The 21813-nt window shown below is 31.1% G+C and overlaps 1 protein-coding gene across 1 annotated transcript in view; it reads left to right on the forward strand.

Moving 5' to 3' along the window:
- Window positions 1-674: 674 nt before the first annotated feature.
- Window positions 675-21813, forward strand: part of LOC115878141 (transcriptional activator cubitus interruptus) — a 234971-nt gene continuing 213832 nt past the window's right edge. Inside the window, exons 1-2 of the mRNA XM_030894515.1 lie at window positions 675-971; window positions 8754-8950. Of these exons, the coding sequence (XP_030750375.1) occupies window positions 8781-8950 (170 nt within the window). The 5' untranslated portion in view covers window positions 675-971; window positions 8754-8780. The remainder of the gene's footprint in view (window positions 972-8753; window positions 8951-21813) is intronic.

Below are 21813 nucleotides of genomic sequence, written 5' to 3' on the forward strand. Positions count from 1 at the left end.
CTAATACCCAGATCATCATGGTTTAAATAAAAATATTGATTTAAGTCATAAAAACGAAAATGACTGCACTTCAAAAGTAAATTATTTAAGTTTTTTTGACTCGGGCTTGCTGCAGCTCTAGCTTTTAAAAACAAATTTGGCTAACCAACAAAAAATGATTAACGTTTCAGGGGGTATATGGTATATGACCCACCGTCGTTAAAAACAAAAAAAATGAATATAAAGAAAAAATATTTAAAATGTCTAAATATAACTACTCAGGCTTTTGGGACAATTCAATTGATTTTTTTAGTGGAAATATTGAGTGCTGCATGTGATTCGAAAATGTCTGTAAAGAAAATTAAAAATGACATCAATAAAACTTGCCAATTAACAATGTCAACACTTTACAAAAAAATCAAACAAATCAATTAGGAAATTATTTCGAACGCAGACACGAAACACTGCACGAGATCCCAACCAACTCCATTCAACTTCATTTAGATTTATTTGCGAATATACAATAATGGCACCGCAACTCTTCTTCACCATCGGCGACGTCAATACAACATCCCTCTCTAATGAAGACATCAATCGCGCCCGAGTCGGCACGCCACTGCCGTGCCCCCACCACCCGTTCTTAAATTCTGTGCCGTGGTCCTTCTTGAGCCTGATTATTGTAGTCCGTACCGAGCCATAGAGTGCGACACTGAGCCAGTGCCGTACGTTTGTCACTCTGCGCCCAAGTAGTACCGATAGTATCGCGATCTCCTCTCGACGACACCTCAGTGCCGTGCTATATACCGTGTGTATTTATTTAGATTCGCTCTCGGAAAGACCAAGAAACGGAGGGCGAATTTTTGATTGAGATAATATAAACTTTGACAGTGGTTTTGTATTTTTTTTAAGTGGACTTAATTTTGTTGTTAAAGTGATTTGTAAAGATTACCGACCTTTTGTTATTCTTTCTGTTGATAATGGACTATCTTAGTGTGAGTATGTAGTAACTAGTTTGACCCTGATTGATTTTATACATAATACATAATATTGTTTTTTTTTACTTAACTAATTCTGTATAATGAAATAAAGATAATTATAAACGAATTCAATTTTATAAACAACCATTTACTCAATTTATGTACCATATAGCTATAGATATTTTAATATCTCTGTTACAATGAAGTACCTTAGCTGCATACAAAACACGAACCTTGAGTTTTTCATATAGTACATAAAAATTATATTTCCACTTCCAGTTTAATCGATAGAACTTTGTTTATAATTTTTACATGACGCCCTGTATATTTTTAGAATATTTAAAATTAATTTCCAATTATTATTATAAAGGGTGTATTATCACAAGCTGAAGTTTGCTTTGAAAGCGTATTTTTTATATTTTTGCTGACCGTATCGATGATTTGAAGCAAAAAAAAATATGACCGAAAGCAAATCACCGAAACGAGATTGATAGATTGCCCTAATGGAAAATTGCCCGAAACGATAATTCCCCTAATAACATTTTACCGAATAAGAAAATTGACCAAAAAATTGCAATAATTGTCATGTCATTATCATTACACAATTTCTGTAAAGTTATTTATGTAAAAATTAAAGTATTTATTGTGCGTATCATATTCCGAGTATAAACATGTAGATTGCAAGTCGAATTTGTAATCAGTGAAAAGGGAAAACAGAAACTGTTACTCCAGAGTTATCTGTATCAAAAAACAAGGGTGAATAGTTTTATTTAAACGTTGTTGCATGGTTTGGTTCGATTTTTATTAAATGCCCTGTATTATAGAAATATTTTACAAAAAAATCAATATTTTACCGAATTTTTATTTTTATCGATGATTGTAATTCGGTGATATTTCTTTTCGGGCAACTATCTTTTCCGGTAATTCTCCTTCGGTCAATTGTTTTTGGACAATTTTACTAAATCCTTTGTTGACTATGAATAGACACTTCTCAATCAGGGACACCGAGTTTTATAAATCAGATATGGGTAAATTTAACAGATTTCCAGATTGTTACATTTGTTGAATTTATTACCTTTTTATACGTATGTAACATACCTACAAACTATAACAAAAGTAGGAAAATGAAAATACCATATCAATTTATGTCATTTTTGCAATTCTATTGAGTTTAATTGGAGTTACGCAGAAATAAATCTTTTTAATGCAGATACCAGTTTTTGAAAATATAATTATACCCATTACAATCGTATAAGGGCAGGCAGTAAAACAGACAGAGACCTCTATTTTATATAGAGATACGAAATGAATGAAGCTAAAAATTGCCGAGAAGAGCTACTAGGAGGAATATTCGAGATTAGGGTTTTGATCGACAAATTTATCCGTCAAAACTAAACATTCTTGAAAATAAACATAATACATACACAACGAGCTTTTAAATCACATAGCACATGTCATATACTTAGCCAGCTAAACTGATTGACAATGAGCCATAGTGCATATGAAAACAGTTCTTAGATATGAGCATAGTAGTGAATGATTTAAAAGTACAAAAGCACAATTGATTTGATTTAACTATCTAAGAATGGAAGAGGAAACTTAGAACTATTGAAATTGAACAAAAAAGAAGAACTTTTCACAGTTTTTCAGCGACATCTTGCCTTGCGGTGGATGGGATATAAATATGTCGATTAAAGTTGCTAAACTGATTAGTTTTGATGCCGAATAATCTGAATAATGCTTGTGCTCGCATGCACCCGAGCACCCATGCATTCGGCCCATTCGGAATAAAAGACGTTTTACCAATCAATAAAAAGTTTTACCAATGAAAAGGAACTCCGAGAAAATAATAAAAGATGTTTATTTGAAAATAGCCACTGCGTTAGAATCCAAACGTAAAATTGCTTTTCCTGCTCTATAAGTTGGGGTTATTAGGTTATCAATTCGGCCGTTTTAACTGCAAAACAAGCACCTCCTTGGTTTTGCAGGGTCCAGTTTTGTTGTTGCTGCGAGATTTTGCTGCGATGTTTTGCTGCGATGTTTTGCATCTGCTAGATTCTTGCATTCAGATTCGCTCGGAATGGCCAAAATGAAACACGAATATTTGATTGAGATATAAACATTGACAGTTGTTTCATATTTTTTTAAGTGGACTTAATTTTTCTCTTTATGTATTAGCATTGTTGAGGTTTTTGAAAATGTTCGAGGTTTTGTTACTCTTTCTGATGATAATGGACTATTTTATTGTGCGTATTTGGTTTGGTAACTTTCTCGGTAACTTTTTTGACCCTGATCGTTTCAATACATAATATTGTTTTTTAATTATTATTTTATTATATGTATAACTGATTATTATCTGTATCAAATAAAGATATTTATAAAGTAATCCAATTCTCATTACGAATGGTATCACAGGATAAGGATTGTTTTGAATGGTACCAAAAAGCCTTTTTTATATTTTTGTGGACTACATAGACACTTCTTAATAAAAGGTTTGTATTTCACTACTGAAAATAAAAAAGCTGTTTTTTTCTTAAAAATGTCATTGCGTTAAAATCCAAACGGAACCAGCATTAACAACATTTCCCGCTCTATAAGCCGATTATTATTATCGATTATATTTTCAATCTGACGTTAAGTTATGAGCAAATGCAAGACTAAGATCAAGATCCCCTTGGTCTTGCAGTCTAATAAGTGCCTTGGTCTTGCAGGGCCAAGTCTTGATATTAGCCTCGCTTTTGCATTCAGATTCCAAAGAGAAAGAACCAAAACGCAGGGCGAATCTTTGATAGATATTATAAACTTTAACGTATTTTTTAGTGCTGGGCTTAATTTTTCTTTTTAGTTATTAGGATCGTTCTTAAAATGATTTATAATGATTATATCGATGTTTGTTATTCTTTCTGATGATAATGGTCTATCTTATTGTATGTGATAACTTTTTTGACACTGATTGCTTCCATACATAATATCACTTAACTAACAACTAACTAATAGTGTGTAGTAAAATAACAATACTTATAAATTAATTCAATTTTATAAACAACAACCATTTACTCCATTTATGTTTTATGTATTCTATAGCTGGTATTTCAATATATCTGTTACAATGAACAACCTTAGCTGCATACGAAATAAGAAGCTTAGATTTTTCAAATACCTACAGGAGATTGAAAACGCCGCGTATATTGAAACTTTTTATCATATAAAATATACAAGGCGAATCTTAAATAAGTACAAATATTTTTAGGGGTAGTATATATCGACTCAAGAAACACGTCTCTGTGGTGTTTTGATGTGATATTTTTGTGAAAAAAATTGAAAATTATTTGATTTTGAAATAAAAAAAAACATAATACATACATAATAGATTAAATTTAGATATAGGAAAAAAACGAACAAAAGCGGTGCTTTTTAAAATTTAAGCAAAAAACGTATTTTCTTTTGACTGAAAAACGACAAAGAGAAAATATATTTCCTTTATCGAGATCTACCGACCCTGAAATGCACTTATTTAATACTCACCCGCTATAGTAAATACGCATGTATTATGAACAACATTTCTACAAGTATGTATATAAACATTATATGGAAAAGTATACGTAATATTTATGAAAATTTAAATGTAAACACATAAATAAATATACGATGCCAATGGCCACAAAACATCTCTGTATAGTGCCAAGAAATCTTTGTCAGTAATACATCTTCGTTTCTTTCTTCAGTGTCATTCTATTGTTCCAATTTCTTAAGTGGATCTTATTAAATAGAGTTAGAAAAAAATAGAAACAAAATCGGGAAAGTTCGTTTTTCCGTAATATCCTCGAAAGTAATCGGATTTTTTTCGATTTGAAAAATGACTTTAGAGGGAGCACGGCGCAAGTTTTCTCTAATTTAACCGACCACGTATCTCTTAGATACCCTTGCTGTTCATTCCTATCTTTTGGACATACTGTATATACCACTTACAGTTATTGTTCACTTACTACTTTTATATAGCAATATCATTTCGAAATTTAGTTCACAGTTCGAGGTTAGATTCAATCTGAAATAACAATTGAAAGTCGCCCCACACTATTATATCTCATATCATATTATTATCAACTTATGCTTTATTTTCTATAAATTATACTCACATGCTATACCCTTATGTATACAGGGTGTGAAAGAATGGTGTACCAAACTTCAGTTGGTTCAATGTTACTACAGATAAATATAAAATAACAAGTTTCTATGAACATATTATGCCTTAAGATTCGTCCTGATGAAAATTATATTAATAAATAATATTTTGTTTATTTTTAAGAATTGGTAAACCACTTTCTTTGAAATTTAGCTCGAAATTTAGTATTCTTACACAAATGTTAAAGCCAAACTGAATGACAATATACTGTAAAAGTCCGTAACAGTTCTAAAAGGGTACTGATACATTTGATAATGATAAGGAATCGTAAAAATATTATTTTCTGCCCCCCTTTCTTGAGTTATAACTCATCATACAGTCCTAGGGCTTTGACAAAATCCAGTACTTGACACCGTATTAGAGAGTATGTTTCAAATACCTAGAGGAGATTGAAAACGCCGCGTATATTAAAACACACTTTTTATTCCAAGTTTATGGCACGTTCTCCAAGTTTATGACACGAATGGTTGTCGTCTTGACGCACTCAGTGATGAGGTGTTCTGGTGTCTTTTCAAAAAAAATCGCCGATTTTTCTTAGCTTCAACCTACTAAAAACACCGTCTCAATCTGAATAATGTTCTTACTTAAGTCCTGGGGAACTTCTTCGAGTGTCTTAGAGCGTTGCAGGATTCCCATTCCAGGTTAAGGATGGAGTCTTCGTAAAAATGTAGATTTTAAATTTTTACACCCTGTAGACATTAAATTGTTTACTATGTTACTGTTATTCTTTTGTTTTAAGGTAGTAGGTAGAATAAAATAATACTTTATGTTCTTAGTTCTTCATATTTTAATTCTAAAATTAATAATTCAAATTCGTTATCCAAAAAATACTAATTTTTAAGTACTTACTTCCTTTCGGATGTAGATATTTAAAAATTAAAAATCACCCTCTTTTTAATAAAATACCTTAACACAAAGGAAGTTTTATTGCCCACTGTATTAAAAATTTAGAAATAGAAACTAGCATGCGATGATGCATACTAATAATACAATTATGATAATTACTTCTATATTTATATTGTTTTACATTATTATTCTGTGAAGGATGTAACACACGCTGTCTATAAATACTGTGTAGAATATACACAGTACGCCAGAATTACACTTGTACGGGGTGTTCCAAATTCGAACCTTTTTAGTGGGATTTTGGAAACTATAAGTCATTAATGGAGGCAAAGTTGCGCAATTTCATGCGGATCAAAATGACACTTTAAAAATTTAATCTACGACAATGTCATTATGACACATTTAACATTGTCATTTAGTGCTATTATGAATTCATAATAACACGCAGATTTTAAAATAAGAAACAAGCAAAAAAAGGTACCTAAATACGTTTATTTAATGTTATTTATTGTAAATATTAATTATTAATATATCAGTACAATTGGTTAAATTAATTCCAGACGATGACACGTGAGTTGAATTTTTAGAAAGTAAATTTATTTCCTGAGTGCTTGAACTTGTTGAAGACCCATCATTGCCAGAAATGTTACCCAAAATATTACATGACACTTTTTTCTTATTTTCTTTGGAATTTTCTATATAGCTCTCTGCCACTGTATTAGAGCGCCAACCCTCATGTCTTTTAACAGTTAATAAATACCACTCCTGAATCTGCAAGCAACGACGCAGACGATCTACGGAAACAATGTTCAGTGTATTGCTGTGGATTTGGAAGACTTAGGAACAATGCTATTTTAAACGGCATTTTCCCTAAAGTATTAATGCCAACGGGTTGCTTAATACATTTTCCATTTCTGTACCCCACAAAAAATCTAGTATGCTCTGTGTTGCTTGGCCGCAGAGCTATATATCTTCGAACCATTTCCACCATATTTATTCCTTCAACATTCCCTTTCGTTATAAAAAAATCTCGTGATATCTTTGTTTTCGTAAATGGAATAATGACATGAATGTTCTTCATCTTTAACATTTTGCAGCTGCAGATTTGTCAACTCCATACGCCGGCAGGCTCCCGCAAGTCTCACTATCAATGAAACTTTTGTCAGCAAATAAGTTTTATCATCGGCTTCCAACAAAAAACGAGTTATGTCTTCTTTTCTTAAAATTCTCGATTTTTTTGACCGAAATCCTTCCGATTTTTTTTTAGAAATGCAATTAAATGGACGTACTTACTAATATTTGTATTTTTCTTCACTGATATAACTGAACATAGCATGAAATAATCCTACCCAAAGTGATGAAGCCTTCCTATGTTTTGAAAGATGTTTAAAATATACCAGGAGAACCTTTTCGTTACTACTATTCTTGATTCCTTTCCCTTTACACCAATCTTCAAGTTTTACATAGGCTTGCTCGTACGTTTGTCTTGATTTTGCGGGAAGTAGGGAATCGACGTTTTGCGCAATGCCTTCAATATCCGACACAAAATATATATGAAATATATTTTGTCCTAGTGGGCCTTTTTTATGATTTTTTGGCAATTTGTAGCTAAATTATTTGATTTTTAGTATATCTTTCTAAATTAAAAAGAAAGTTGCCATCTGTCAATTAAACGAGGGGAAACAAAATATTGATATTTTGGTGAAAGTTTGCAACACCTTGTGGAGTACGTTAACAGAGAGCAAGGAATTTAAAAATCACTCATCATCTAGGTGTATCTGTCCTCAATAGTCTAATTTTTGGATTCATCTCAATAGCTTTATTTTTTTTTGATATTCTTTTGAAGAAGACACTAAATTTTTTTCGTATTTTTTACATTAAAACAATGCCCTTGCTCTCTTGGTCCTAGTCAACAAACCTATAAAATAGTGTTTATGATTTATGTAATGTCACTGTCTTTATATTATTGTCTGTTAGGCTCTCGCAGATATGGTTTTAAGTTCAAAAGTTGATCTCTACCGTGATCAATTAAATCAGCAATAGCCGCTACTTCAGAACTTATCCACTACTATCATCTCTACTAGAGTAAACGTCAATAAACAATAATAATATGACTTTTCAATGACAGTGACATTGCAAAAACAGTAAATACGATTTTATTAGTGTGGTGATGAGGATCCAAAATCAATGCTAAAATTGCTGTAAATCGTTACTGTTTTATTCAAAAGCGAATATTTCCAATAAAAATAAAGCTATTGGGATGAATGAAAAAGCAAACTCTCGAGAAAAGATAAAATGATTTTTAAAATTCTTGCTTTATTAATATATTCCACAGGGTGTTTCAAACTTTCACCAAAATATCAACATTTTGTTTTCCCTCGTATAATTGACAGATGGAAACTTTCATTTTTAATTTAGAAAGGGATACTAAAAATCAAATAATCTACAAATTTCTTAAAAAACCATGAATGTCGGCTCACTAGAATAAAATATATTAAACTTTAAAATACATCAAAATTTGTATTGTATTTTGTGTATTTAAATTTAAATTGCTTTACTTCCCACTCTGTATTTGTTGTATAATAATAATAATAAACAAATACTGACATTTTAGTAGAATGACTCCCACCAAATGGAACATTTTGAAACAAAATTCCTTTTGAGTCCCACTTGCGTATCTTTTTAATTAGTTCAAGTATAAACACTTGCATGAAAATTATGCGTTTCCTAACTAGTAATATTAACAATAAATACACTCTTCTTTGCAGAGTCTTAGTGGCAGATAGCCACTGTTCATGCCCGAGAAACAGGACGGCGCGGGGGGCGGCTTGACGGCAGGCCCGCCCCTGATGGCTTTTCCCGGCACCCCGTTCGGTGCCTTCCCGCCGGGCCCCCCAGGGCCGCCGCCTCCAGATCGGTTCGCTTGGCCCCATCAGCCGCCGCAAGCCTTTCATCCACCACCAAGGTAAGTTTATTGAGATTCTGTAGTTTGTTTTGATCGTCCACAATATGTCAAAGCTAAAGTTAAGACTAACCAGGACAATTTAAATATTATTTGGCGCTATTCAACAGTCGCGACCCAAAGCTTTTGATAATTGAAATGTCGCCAAATATATTGTTTATTCAAATTTATTATTATTTTCTCTTAATTTTATAAATAAAACACAGTGTGTTGCATATAAGAAACTTTATTTTATAAGTGGACATGTATGAAATACCTATGGAACATTGGAAACCGACTTTATGCCACGATGGTTTTTGCAGTTCATAGTTCACACAGCTTAAGTTTTTTTAAAGCCACTTTTTCACAATTACCAGGTGTTTGAGTAAATAAAATTTAAATTAAACGTACAAGATAGCAATAATTACTTTGAGCATGGACGTTTTAAACACTTTTCGGTATCTTTTCAATGCAGGCAGTTTACATTTTGAAAGATTTTATAATTTTTGAAGATTCTGACTTTGACAAGAGAAATTCTTTCTGTTCTTGTTAACGGTTGTTCTTCAAACCCATCCCAAAACAATTATACGTTTTAGCGGGAAGCCGAGGATTCCAAACTAAATTTATTTCCTTTGTCTATGAGACTAACTAAAGCTTAAAAATTAAGTTATTTCTTTATCATTATTATCAAAAATTGATTTATTTTTTAAAAAAATTTTGAGACACAGGATTTTTTTCTGTATTTACATTCCTCAGTGTCGTATACATATAGAGTTAAGCCGTAACCAAGGTAAAATCAGAGATTAAGGAATTATACCGTGGGAAAATTTGCGGTGGAGAGGCAGTTCTAAAAATGTTTCTCAACTATACAGGAAAATGTAAAAGAAAATGAACGATTTTCATCAACTTTTGCAGAGAAATAAATAATGCGATTTTCATTACAATAAAATGCCGATACCACTAAATAGGTAGTCGGAATCAACTCGTATCTACTCAATTATTTTGAACAGAAAGAGATGATGACGGGCCCCTTTTGATATTAAACTGCGTTAGACAGGAACAAATTGAAATTGTTGCTGAAAATTGAAATTGTTGCTGAAATTGAAAGGTTTTGCGATTTTTATTTAAAATAAAAATAGATCTTACAGGGTATTTTTACTACAGGGTATATAATTAACTGTATGTTTTTCAGCTTTAGTTCAGAAACAACCCCAACTGATAATTATTTAATAACAAAAATATAGATACGCTATTGAAACAACTCAAATTGTCGTTTCCTAATTATTTTTGACAAATAGTAAGTGCGAAAATGCAACAATAAATACATACGGATTTTAATCTAAACGAATTCCATATTTTTTTCAAAATTTATCTTATTTTTATGTTACCAAATAGCAATGAGTAGTTTAGTACTCGTAACACTAATAGTGAGAAGTTATTGCATTGTTTTTCATGTTTTTTTTTGGTTGGTAACGATCACAAGCTGCACAAGGAACTATTTTTGGAGCCTCCCTCTAAGATTCACAATATTCCCACTCTAATTAAAATTCAGACGCAATGTCTTTCAAAATCTCTATACACTTTACATAAAACCAATTAAACATAAAGAAATTACAAAACAAACCTACAGGTAAGCCCAATAATCAAATAAATTTCAATTGTGCCAAGTGGAACAAAAAAAGACTGTAAAAAATTAAGTACCCTGTAAATCAATGAATATACAGGGTGGTCCGAATTGTATTCCGGAAACTTCGGCAGCATATTCTGCGGATAAAAATTAGTGAAAAATTCATATAAATGTATGTACTAATATGCTTAGTTTCGAAGATACAGGGTGTAGAAGTTTTATTTTTATTTCGATTTTTTCTAATTCATTTCTGAAGTAACGTCAATATTTGGATGAAAATTTAGAGGGCGCCACCTACATATTTTTTAACTGGTTTGAAGAGTAATAACTTTTTGTCCGTAACTGTATAAAACTGCTGATTTAAAAATACATTTACGACGTTTTTTACGTAAAAAAGGTCTCTTGATAAAAATCGCTACATGCTACATGTTCTCGAGATAATTGAAATCGAAATTATCAATACCTGTCATCATGGACATAAACCTGTTGACTGAATAGTTATTAGACTGAAATCATAAATTTGAATTGTTTTTATGCCAAAGGTTCAACAGAAACTGTTTTATCATAATTTTTTCAAGGCAAAATTTATGATTGAAAATTTATTATTTTAGTCAAATGATTACCCACTCAACGTTATTTTATGTTAGTAATGACATGTATTGACTATTTCAATTCTAAATATCTTGAGAACGGTTGCTTGTAGCGATTTTTACCAAGAGACATTTTTTACGTAAAAAGTTACGTAAATGTAATTAATGTATATTTTTTTCTCACAGTAGTTTTATACAGGTACGGACGAAGCCTTATTACTCTTCAAAACACTTAAAACACATGTAGGTGGCACCCCCCACAAATAGGAGTCATATTGACATCAAAATCAAATTTCTCATGTTAAAAAACTACCTGACACAAATTTTCATCCAGATATTGACGTTACTTCAGAAATATTTTGAAAAATATCGAAATAAAAATGAAACTTCTTCACCCTGTATCTCCCAAAGAAATAAAAATGAAACTTCTTCACCCTGTATCTCCCAAACTAAGCGTTTTTGGACATACATTTATACGAACTCTTTTACTTATTTTTCTTTGCAAGATATGCTGCCGAAGTTTCCGGAATACAGTTCGGACCACCCTGTATATTGTAAATAAAAAGGATTGGAGTGAATCCAGAATATAAAAAATCTGATAGGAAACTTTTCTAGAATAGCTGGTTACCCTGTATATAAATGTATTTCCCTGATTAATTAATTTGTATATTTTGTATATTTATTTGTATTCGTGTTTGGTTGGAAAATTTGTAGTTCCCTGTGTGTTTGTAGTTCCCTGTGTGTTTGTAGTTCCCTGTCTGATGTTCGTCAAAAATGAATGAGCGAGACTATTTTAAGCGACTTTTATGCTTTCCACCGAGTCAATGAATGAAACAATCAAAGCAAAACGTTTAGATTATCAACGGATCTCGGTTTGTTTGGCTTAATTGAAGCAGAACATGAAAAACAAACAGGCTGACGACTCTGTTAAAACACAGTCTTCGGTTTAATTAATAAATGAAGAACATGATTATTAGGATTATTTTAACTTTATTTATTTTTCCATATAATGAAATATTCGGAAACTTATATCGCATACCTATTTTAATATTATTTTTTATGTGCAGGATAATTCAAACCTATTTAAAATACATTAAAATTATATAGTTTTTGAAATGAATTGCTAATGCAAAATTATAAGTCGCAATATAATTATAATGCAAAATTATAAGTCGCAATAATGCTTTTTATAAACTGGAACTACTGTAAAATAGTGTCTGTTACTAAAACAAACCAGATGTATTTTCCCTCTAATAATATGTAACACCCTGTAGTTCATATAAAAAATAAACACAAATTTTGTCCAATTTTATGTTTTGTCGAGCACTGTTTTGTTGTGTATGTATACGTTTATGTCAAATCCGTCTTTAAAATTTTAAATGTTCTGTTTTTAAAAACAAAATTTGATAATTTATAAATTAACTTGATAATTAACATTTTAGAGTCCATTTTACTAGTCCAAAAAGTAGCAAAATAAGCGTTCGGCATTTAGCTTTTTATGTAAAACTGGCTAGGTATTTTTACACGAATGAAGAAGGAAATTAAAGATAAAGGATTATACCTGTGATTATAATATATCCGTATTGTAGCACATTTTTAGACAACTTCTTTATTTTTAAAATTTTGAGGGTCAAACATCAACAAACTATTCCTTATGTTTGGACTAAATTTTCTCGAAAATAAAGACATAATTTAAAATTCCGTTACAATACGGAAATAGATTGAAGTTTTGTGATTAGTGATATATAATTTATATGGTTTTGTAACAAATTACTCGCTATTTTATGGCAAATGCTGAAGCTCTGCAAACCTTAATCAAGCATTAATCAAAGCACGAGTGTTTGGAATTTTGGGTGTGGCTTGACACGACAGGATCGGGCTAAGCCTTAGGCAGATTTCTGAAATATAATATATATTTCCTTCGGCCACACACCCGCTTTACCCGACCCCTAAGAGCGACCCAAACAATACAGCGTAGTAGACTCTTAATAATTAAGAGTAGTAATAAATTGTAGTAGAGTAAAATTATTTTACTGTACTCTTTTTCACAACACCGTTTTACAGTTATAATTTTTTGATAACGTAACGTTTGTTTGGCTTTTGATTGATAATTAACGTTATCAATCTTCTGTCAAATTGTATATTTATACAGGTTGTCGGTATATTATACAGGGTGTAAATTAATAAATGAGAAAAAAATCAAGAAACGTTTGCCTGTTATAAAATAAGGGAGGAAAATATAGAATTTTTTGATATGATGGTTTCTTACAAAATTATTTGGTTGTACAGAGTGGACCGACGCAAGAGGGAGGTGGCATGGAGATACTACCCCCCTAAAATCTATAAATTGGGTTAAATATTAGCCTTTTGGGTTAAAAATGGCGCCCTAAAAACATATTCTACATTACTTTTTATTTGGGCCCTCCTAAAATAAATTCCTGTATCCCCCCCTGATATCGAATTATTTAGAAAATTGATGTTCCAAGTCACGTGACAATATCAATTTTTCAAATAAATGCGATATATCTTTGGTTTTTGGATCTTACAAGCTCTTAAACTCCTTTATAAAAAATCCAGTGCCGTATTAAAAAAAAACAGTGTGCGCACTATGCGCGCATATTTGAAGTGAAACTTCTTACTAGCAGCTATTAAATTGAAGGATTTGAAGGACATATAAATAATAATTCTAATTCTAAGCTGGCAACTAAGCTAGATGCCATACCGTTATTCAGAACCTACAAATCTATCGATGGAAATATACATAAAAAATACTTCATAGCCGACAGTTTATTATAGTGATTTTCTTAGCCGCGTATGGCACAGATCGTTACCCAGAGCGAGTTAATTTTTTTTACAAAGTGGTAGATCTACTCCGAATGGCGTAGCTGTGGCAACACTGCTGTTACCACTTTTCCTGACGCTAGCTCGGCCACTTCAAAAAGAAAGTTAATGGTGGTAGCTCAAAGACGAAATGTCGGTTAAAAATCTGATATTGTAGAACAACCAAAAATAGCAATGAGAATTTGAAATTTATTTTGTTATATTTATTTGAAAAGATATCATCTATTTATCTATAATAAAACTTTTGGGTGACATTTTGAACAGCATCAAATTTTATAGACCTCGTATCTCTTCTAGTTTCCGATTCCGTAGGGATCGGCAAGACAAGAAATCTTGTCTTGACAAGCAATTTCTTGTCTTGTCTTGAAATATTTTCAAGAATTAAAAAAAAAATCTTGTCTTGACCATTTCTTGAGAGTTGATTTCTTGTCTTGATCCAAGAAATCTTTTTCTTGATATCTTGACAAAAGGGGAACCCCCGTTTAAAATTCGTTTATTAAAGGGGAACCCCCTGTTTAAAAGTCGCAGTGAGATTGGTTAATGTGATGTTTATGCTTTATGCGTAAAATCAAAAAAGGGCCAGGCATCTAATTCAGGCATCTAAAAAAAATTCAAAAACTTTGGGTTCATTATACTACAGTAGCCAAAATTATCAGATTTGCATAATATTGTTAATTATTATTATTATTATCTAACATTAAAATGAGTGATTGTGATGGTTCGTTGAGCAGCAAATCTGAGCCATTCGTAATTGAATCTGGTTCAGAATACCTACCACCTCAGACACCTGGACGTAGAAGTTTAATTAGTGACTTTGACGATAGTGACGGTGATAATACTACTAGAGATAAAAATAGTCAAAACAACAATGATAAAAGCTACTCTACTTCAGTGGCGTACATTAAAATGTATTATTTTTTTTTTTATTTTAAAAGTTTTACGTTAATTCAAAAAGTCTATATGCCACTGAAGTAGACCCGCTTTGCAAAGTTTCTTAATCTAATATCTTAGCCCATAACATATCCAAAAAATTATAAAAAAACATTTAAAAATTATTAGGCATTAGAAAAGTTCCAATTTAATTTGGCCCACAGTATGCCAACTTTGGACATCCGACTTTGGACGTACTTATGTCAACTTTAGACATTGAACAAAGTGACATCCGACAAAGTGCCGCTTCGTACAAATATTTTTTGCTTAATAATTTTTTTATCCATCAATTAATGGATATTCATATAATATACAAATATCTAAGTAAGTGAGTATTTCTTTTTTATTTTATATTTTCAAAAAATTTCTTGATTTCTTGTCAAGAATTCTTGATCTTGAGAAGTAATTTCTTATCTTGTCTTGAAAACCAAAAATCATTTCTTGTCTTAATCTTGTCTTGAAATCAAGACAAGATCAAGAAGTTGGTACACCCTGTACATATTTCGAAAATTCTTGATGCATTTTTAGGCGTTCTGATCAGCAACAATTTTCAATAACCTGCTAACTTTATTGCTTGAAACTATTCATTTTCAAACTTCTTCCACCAAACATCCGCATTTTTTCAAACATACGCAAACTTATACACAATTTTGTCCAAATCCCGTGGATTTCCTCGAACCCATGATTCCCTTTGTGCCAACCCATCGAGCTATAAATCTGCCTTTTTTCTGTATGCCCATATATACCTTTATCGTTTCTCCAGCTTTTGGCAAACATAAAGAACACCACTAGGCTTTGTATGTCTTCTTTTTTCACCATTATTTCGGTATAGAACAGGTCTAGAATTCTTGTCGGTCAGGTCTTAAGCTTTGGGTCATTTCCCGTATTACTGGGCACATTTTAGGGTGGGTTTAAAAAGGATAATGACCATCTGTAGTACAGTAACAACCGTTTGTTTGTGTTTATTATTAATCTGTAGATTTGAATTGCAGAGGGTATTCTTAATGGCAGATTGTAACATTAAAAAAAAACATGTATAACTCTACTTACTCTTTTTAACGCGCTTTTATTAGTTTAACTCTATGTTTCAATTACTGTTATTATTATAACAGTTATATTACGCGGCCAATAACGTAAGTACACAATTGCATAGGATAATATCGTCATAGCTGGGATATACAGGGTGTCCCAGGCTGAGCGTGCATCAGAAGTTTCTAGAGAACTACAATATCTAGATCGGAGATTTTTTGCACATTACTGTTTCACATTGGGATCTATCGATTAAAAATATTTTCAATATGGCGGCACTTCCGGAAATATCGGAAGTTGACAGCAATTTTCTTATTTTAAATAAGTACCCCCATTTTATATTACATACTTAAATTTTCTGTAAAATTGTATGAATTGTTATATCAAACACTTTATACCTAACATTAACCGTTTTTGAGAAAAAAAATATTTAAAATTTTTGGAGGAAAATAACTCTATATATGTTAACGACAATTTTAGTGATTACCACAGCCACTGTGGCATTAAGAGAAGACATGTGGCTATTTATTACAAAAATTAAATTGTTGGATATTGATGATTGATATTAATATTGGCCATAGCTGTCATGAAATTGAGCGATTAAAAAATTATCATAAATCATTTTTTTCAAATGGAAACCCACTTTTTTATTTCACTAGTGAAAAGGTTTTTTAATTCATTACTTTTTAATTATACAACATCCTATTTCTATAGCTAAAATAAAATTTTACAGAGAATTTACGTATGTAATAAAAATTTGGGATACCCATTTAAAATAAGAAAGTTGTTGTCAACTTCCGGAAGTGCCGCCATATTGAAAATATGTTTAATCGATAGATCTTGTTGTGAAACAATAATGTGCAAAAAATCTCCGATCTAGATATTGTAGTTCTCTAGAAACTTCTAATGCATGCTCAGCCTGGGACGCCCTGTATATATAGGGCAATGTTGAAAATGTTACTCTTTTATTGCCTTTTGCTAGTCATTGTCCGGCAAATAACGTTATTGGCCACTTTATATTGAATATTGGAAAATGTTGAAATACAACAGCTACCAGAAGCCATAACTATATAACATCTAACATTTTCTCAATGTTCCTGTTAGACCTTTCCATTTAACCCTAACTTTGACATTCATATTTAATTTCAAGGCATTCGAAGCAAACAAATTTGTATTAAAAATAAAATAAAACACAGAATCAAGTTAAAAAAAATTGAAACCAAAGCAATCTTGGTCTTGGTCTTGCATTTGCTCATCAATACGAATTATTATTTTTTTCTTTTTCTTTTCCTTTTCTTTAAGATTTTTTAACCGTAATATTTGTATTTATAATAGAATTTTAATATTGCTTAACTCATTACATTTAAGCGTTTTTTGACTTATGTATATTGTTTTGTAATATTAATTATCTATAAATAATTTAATACTATTAAATTTTATTACCTGCATCCTTAAAAATATAAAAAGAAACTTTTAAAAGAAACATCGATGCTGTGAAAAGAAAACACATCTTTCTATTGGTAGAAAACGCTATTTTTACGATTTTTTCATTATGTCATTACAAAATTAATTTCATACTAACGGTTAACTTAATAACATTTCATAAAAAGTCATATTTATTTATCTATAAATATCCTATCAAAATTCCTCTACGCTCCTTTAAATTGGGAAATACGATACCATCATATTAGACCCCCAAATAAAACTATACCATAAACTAACTTGGTGTTCGTTTTTTTATTGTCGAATATACAGTGTGTTTCTAATTTTAATTAGACAACTTTGACAACATATTTTAATCATAAAAATATGTACGAAAGTTTGTATAAAACTCGTGTCTTAGAAAACTTCGTTTCAGAGATACAGATTGCAGAAGTTTCATTTTGATCTTGTTTTTTTTTCCAAATAATTTTCTAAATAACGTCGATATCTCGATATTTGGATGAAAATTGGTGTCTGATTGTTTTTGACATGAGAAATTCGATTTCGATGTTAGTCTTTTGTTATGTTTAGTGTCTTGTTAAAAATCGCTACAAGCATCCTTTCGCAAGATATTTCGAATCCAAATTATCAATAGCAAAGTTTAATTCTGCTAACTTTGTCCATACATGTCCCATCATTGACAAAAATTACACATGTTGACTGGTTATTAGACTAAAGTAATAAATTCGGAAATGATTTTATGCCAAAGGTTTAACATTAACTGTTTTATCAAACATTTTATAAAAATAAGTTTATGTTTCCAAATTTATGCTTTCAGTCAAATAACTATCTAGGAACTTTGCTTAATTTTTAACAATGAGGTCATGTTTTGATTATTTCGATAGCAAATATCTTGAGAACGGTTGTTCGTAGCGATTTTTGCTGAAAGACATTTTTTACTTAGAAAATGGTGAAAATATATATTTTTCCCTCAGAAGTGTTATACCAGTACGGAGGAAAAGTTATTACTTTTCAAAACAGTTAACATGTATGTAGATAGCGCCCCTTTGTAGTAGCAGGAGTCATACTACCATCTCTATCGAATTTGTCATGACAAAAAACATCCAGTCACCAATTTTCATCAAAATATCGAGGTTCGTTCAGAAATTATTTGAAAAAGAAAATTAAAACGAATAATGAAACTTTTACACCCTGTATCACCGAAACAAAACATTTTAGGAAATGAATTTAACCTTAATACTTATTTTTATCTTCAGAAAATGTTGTAAAAGTTTCCCGATTACAATTGGGACCACCCTGTATCAAGCACAAGGCAGAGACGGCCATATAGAATTTAATTGGAAAATTATACATTACGGCCATATAAATAAATAAAATATGGTTAATTGATTTGTTCCTAAGGACCCTCTCCTCACCATAAAGATCAGATAAGAATGCAGAACACACAGCTTTTAAATTTGGACGCGACTTTTATTTTAATTCTCCGAATTTAAAAGACAGTTAAAACGTCTGGGCTGTTAATAGCCGCATGCATCAGATTTAAACATTTTTGGATTAGTTCTCGGATTAGTTTGTCTAATTATTTTAACTTTAATACAAACAATTTATATCACACTACATTTTTTAACAATTTAGTACTGAGATTTTTTTTATACTAAGTAGATAAGTGAGAATTCGGTTCATTCTTGCTGAAAACATAACGATGTGCGAATTTATCTCTGTCTTTGTTTTTAACACTGACACTGATCAATCTTCTGTCTTTATGTTATGTGTATGTCATTTTTAAAAAAATAAATTTAAACTTTTAACCGGAAATCTACTAATATTAAAAAAAAATATTGTTATATTAGTTATTTATTGGATATATTTACTGTTACACAACGCGAAGAAGTGGTAACAAGCGGTATAGAAAAAGTGAGGTTAATTAAAGTTATATAATTTTTTAATGTTAAACAAATTTTAATTTGTTATAATTCATTATAAATTAATTATAGCTGCACATTATTCTATTTTGTATCTGTGTCTCCAAGTAGTGTAAAATATAAAACACAAATTTGCATTATATGATTTTATTTTTATTTGGAATTTATATTTAAAGTAAATTCAAATAATATGAAAAATGTTTCCCATATATTTTTAAAAAATAGTGATAATGAAACAATCTGACATAATTTATGTCCAGTTTGTTTTACATAAATTAAAAAAAACACGGAGAGAAGGATAGGTTCACACATTAGTTTTGTTCTAGAAAGAAATAAGTAGAAAAACACATGTAGAATGTAGAATGAGTGGGAGAGGATCACTGCGACCTTAGAGATCTATTGTGTCCCCCTTTCTGGAGTTATAACTCATCATCATACAATCTATATCACTAATATATCTAAATACAACTATATATGTATAGTATATAGTATTTTCCATCCTCCCTCTGACAACAGATGTTCTCCCCCCGATGTTTACTCTCCCACGGTTGGGGTTGGGTCCTCCGTACCCTTCACAATCGAGGAGCTTGTCCCCCGCTGAGGTACCCGTGACATGGAAGCTGGATGATCTCTCTCCATTTTCTCCATCTCTTTAACTTGGTCTCTCCTTAGACCTGATACCGGTGTTATCCCTAATAGAGGATATATCTCTCTTTCTGTATTGCTTCCTTGGATTTGAGGTCAATCCCTATTGTGAGGACCTGACCATGATCCTCCTCCCTCGAGTTAATGACTCGCCAAGTCGATGTCGTTACATTTCTCTTCTGAGCCTGGATAAGTCTCAGCAGATAGGTGGTATCTTTCCCTTTGCTCCTCGCCAGAAAGTCCGTGATCGTCGACCCCTTTGGGATGTTTCATCCCTTCATTGCAACCAGCCCCGGCCCCGGTCACAAGAAAATTCCATATACAGGGTGGTCCGAACTGTATTCCGGAAACTTCGGCAGCATATTTTACTGACAAAAATAAGTAAAAAAGTTCATATAAATGTATGTCCTAAAATGCTTAGTTTCGGAGATACAGGATGTAGAAGTTTCATTTTTATTTCGATTTTTCCAAATAATTTCTGAAGTAACGTCAATATTTGGATGAAAATTGGTGTTTGGGAGTTTTTTGAAATGAGAAATTTGATTTTGATGTCAATATGACCCCTACATGTGTTTTAACTGTTTTGAAGAGTAATAACTTTTTGTCCGTACCTGTATATAACTACTGAGTGAAAAAATATACATTTTCGTGATTTTCTACGTAAAAAATATCTCTTGGTAAAAATTGTTAGGAGCAACCGTTCTGAAGATATTTACAATGGAAATAGTCAATACATGTCATTATTGACTAAAAATTAACATGTTGAGTAGATAGTTATTTGACTGAAATGAAAAATTTGGGAACTTTTTACTTTTTTGTAAACTAATCATAAATTTTTCTTCGAAAAAAATGATAATAAAACAGTTTCTGGTGCACTTTTAACTCAAAAACACTTCAAATTTATGACTTTAGTCTAATAACTATTTAGTCAATATGTTTAATTTATGTCAATGATGACAGGTATGTATTGGCAATTTCGATTTCAAATATCTCGCGAACCATACTCGTAGCGATTTTTACCAAGGGACTTTTTTTACGTAAAAAACGTCGTAAATGTATATTTTTTAACTAACTAGTTTTATACAGGTACGGACGAAAAGTTATTACTCTTCAAACCAGTTAAAAAATATGTAGGTGACGCCCTCTACAAGTAGGAGCCATATTGACATCGAAATGAAATTTCTCATGTCAAAAAACTCCCAGACACCAATTTTCATCCAAATATTGACGTTACTTCAGAAATGATTTGGAAAAAATCGAAATAAAAAATGAAACTTCTACACCCTGTATCTCCGAAACTAAGCATTTTACGACATATATTTATAAGAACTTTTTTTGCTTATTTTTATCTGCAGGTTTCTGAAGTTTCTGGAATACAGTTCGGACCACCCTGTAAACAAGGTTATGTAAAATAACTTATGCCAAGACGTAGACATATGCCAAGACTAGATGCCATTTTTATCTACTAATTTTATAGGATCTAAAATTAAATATAGAAAAAATACAAAAAGGGAATCATATACAAATATATTATGAATGCATAAGAGTTTTTATATATAATTTACACTTTAAACGTAGATGCGTTATGGTTAAAGTCCGAAATGAGTTAATATCAGTTAATAACAACATTAACAAGTTAATAATACGTATTGCTTTGTTAATGGAGAAACAAATATTTATTTGAAATTTTCCAATAAATCTGAATTCCTCAAATTTTATTAAAAATTGTAAGGTACAAAAAATGAGTTTGAAATGTGTAGACATTGGTGGAATTATGAAATAAAATATCCTAATGCTAATGATTTGGATGGTCTTTTAATATCCAGGAAAAAACAATAAGTTATTAGTATAAAATTAAAG

This window comes from Sitophilus oryzae, unplaced genomic scaffold (assembly GCF_002938485.1).
Source record: "Sitophilus oryzae breed Bouriz unplaced genomic scaffold, Soryzae_2.0 scaffold_1500_pilon_pilon, whole genome shotgun sequence".
Lineage (NCBI taxonomy): Eukaryota > Metazoa > Arthropoda > Insecta > Coleoptera > Curculionidae > Sitophilus > Sitophilus oryzae.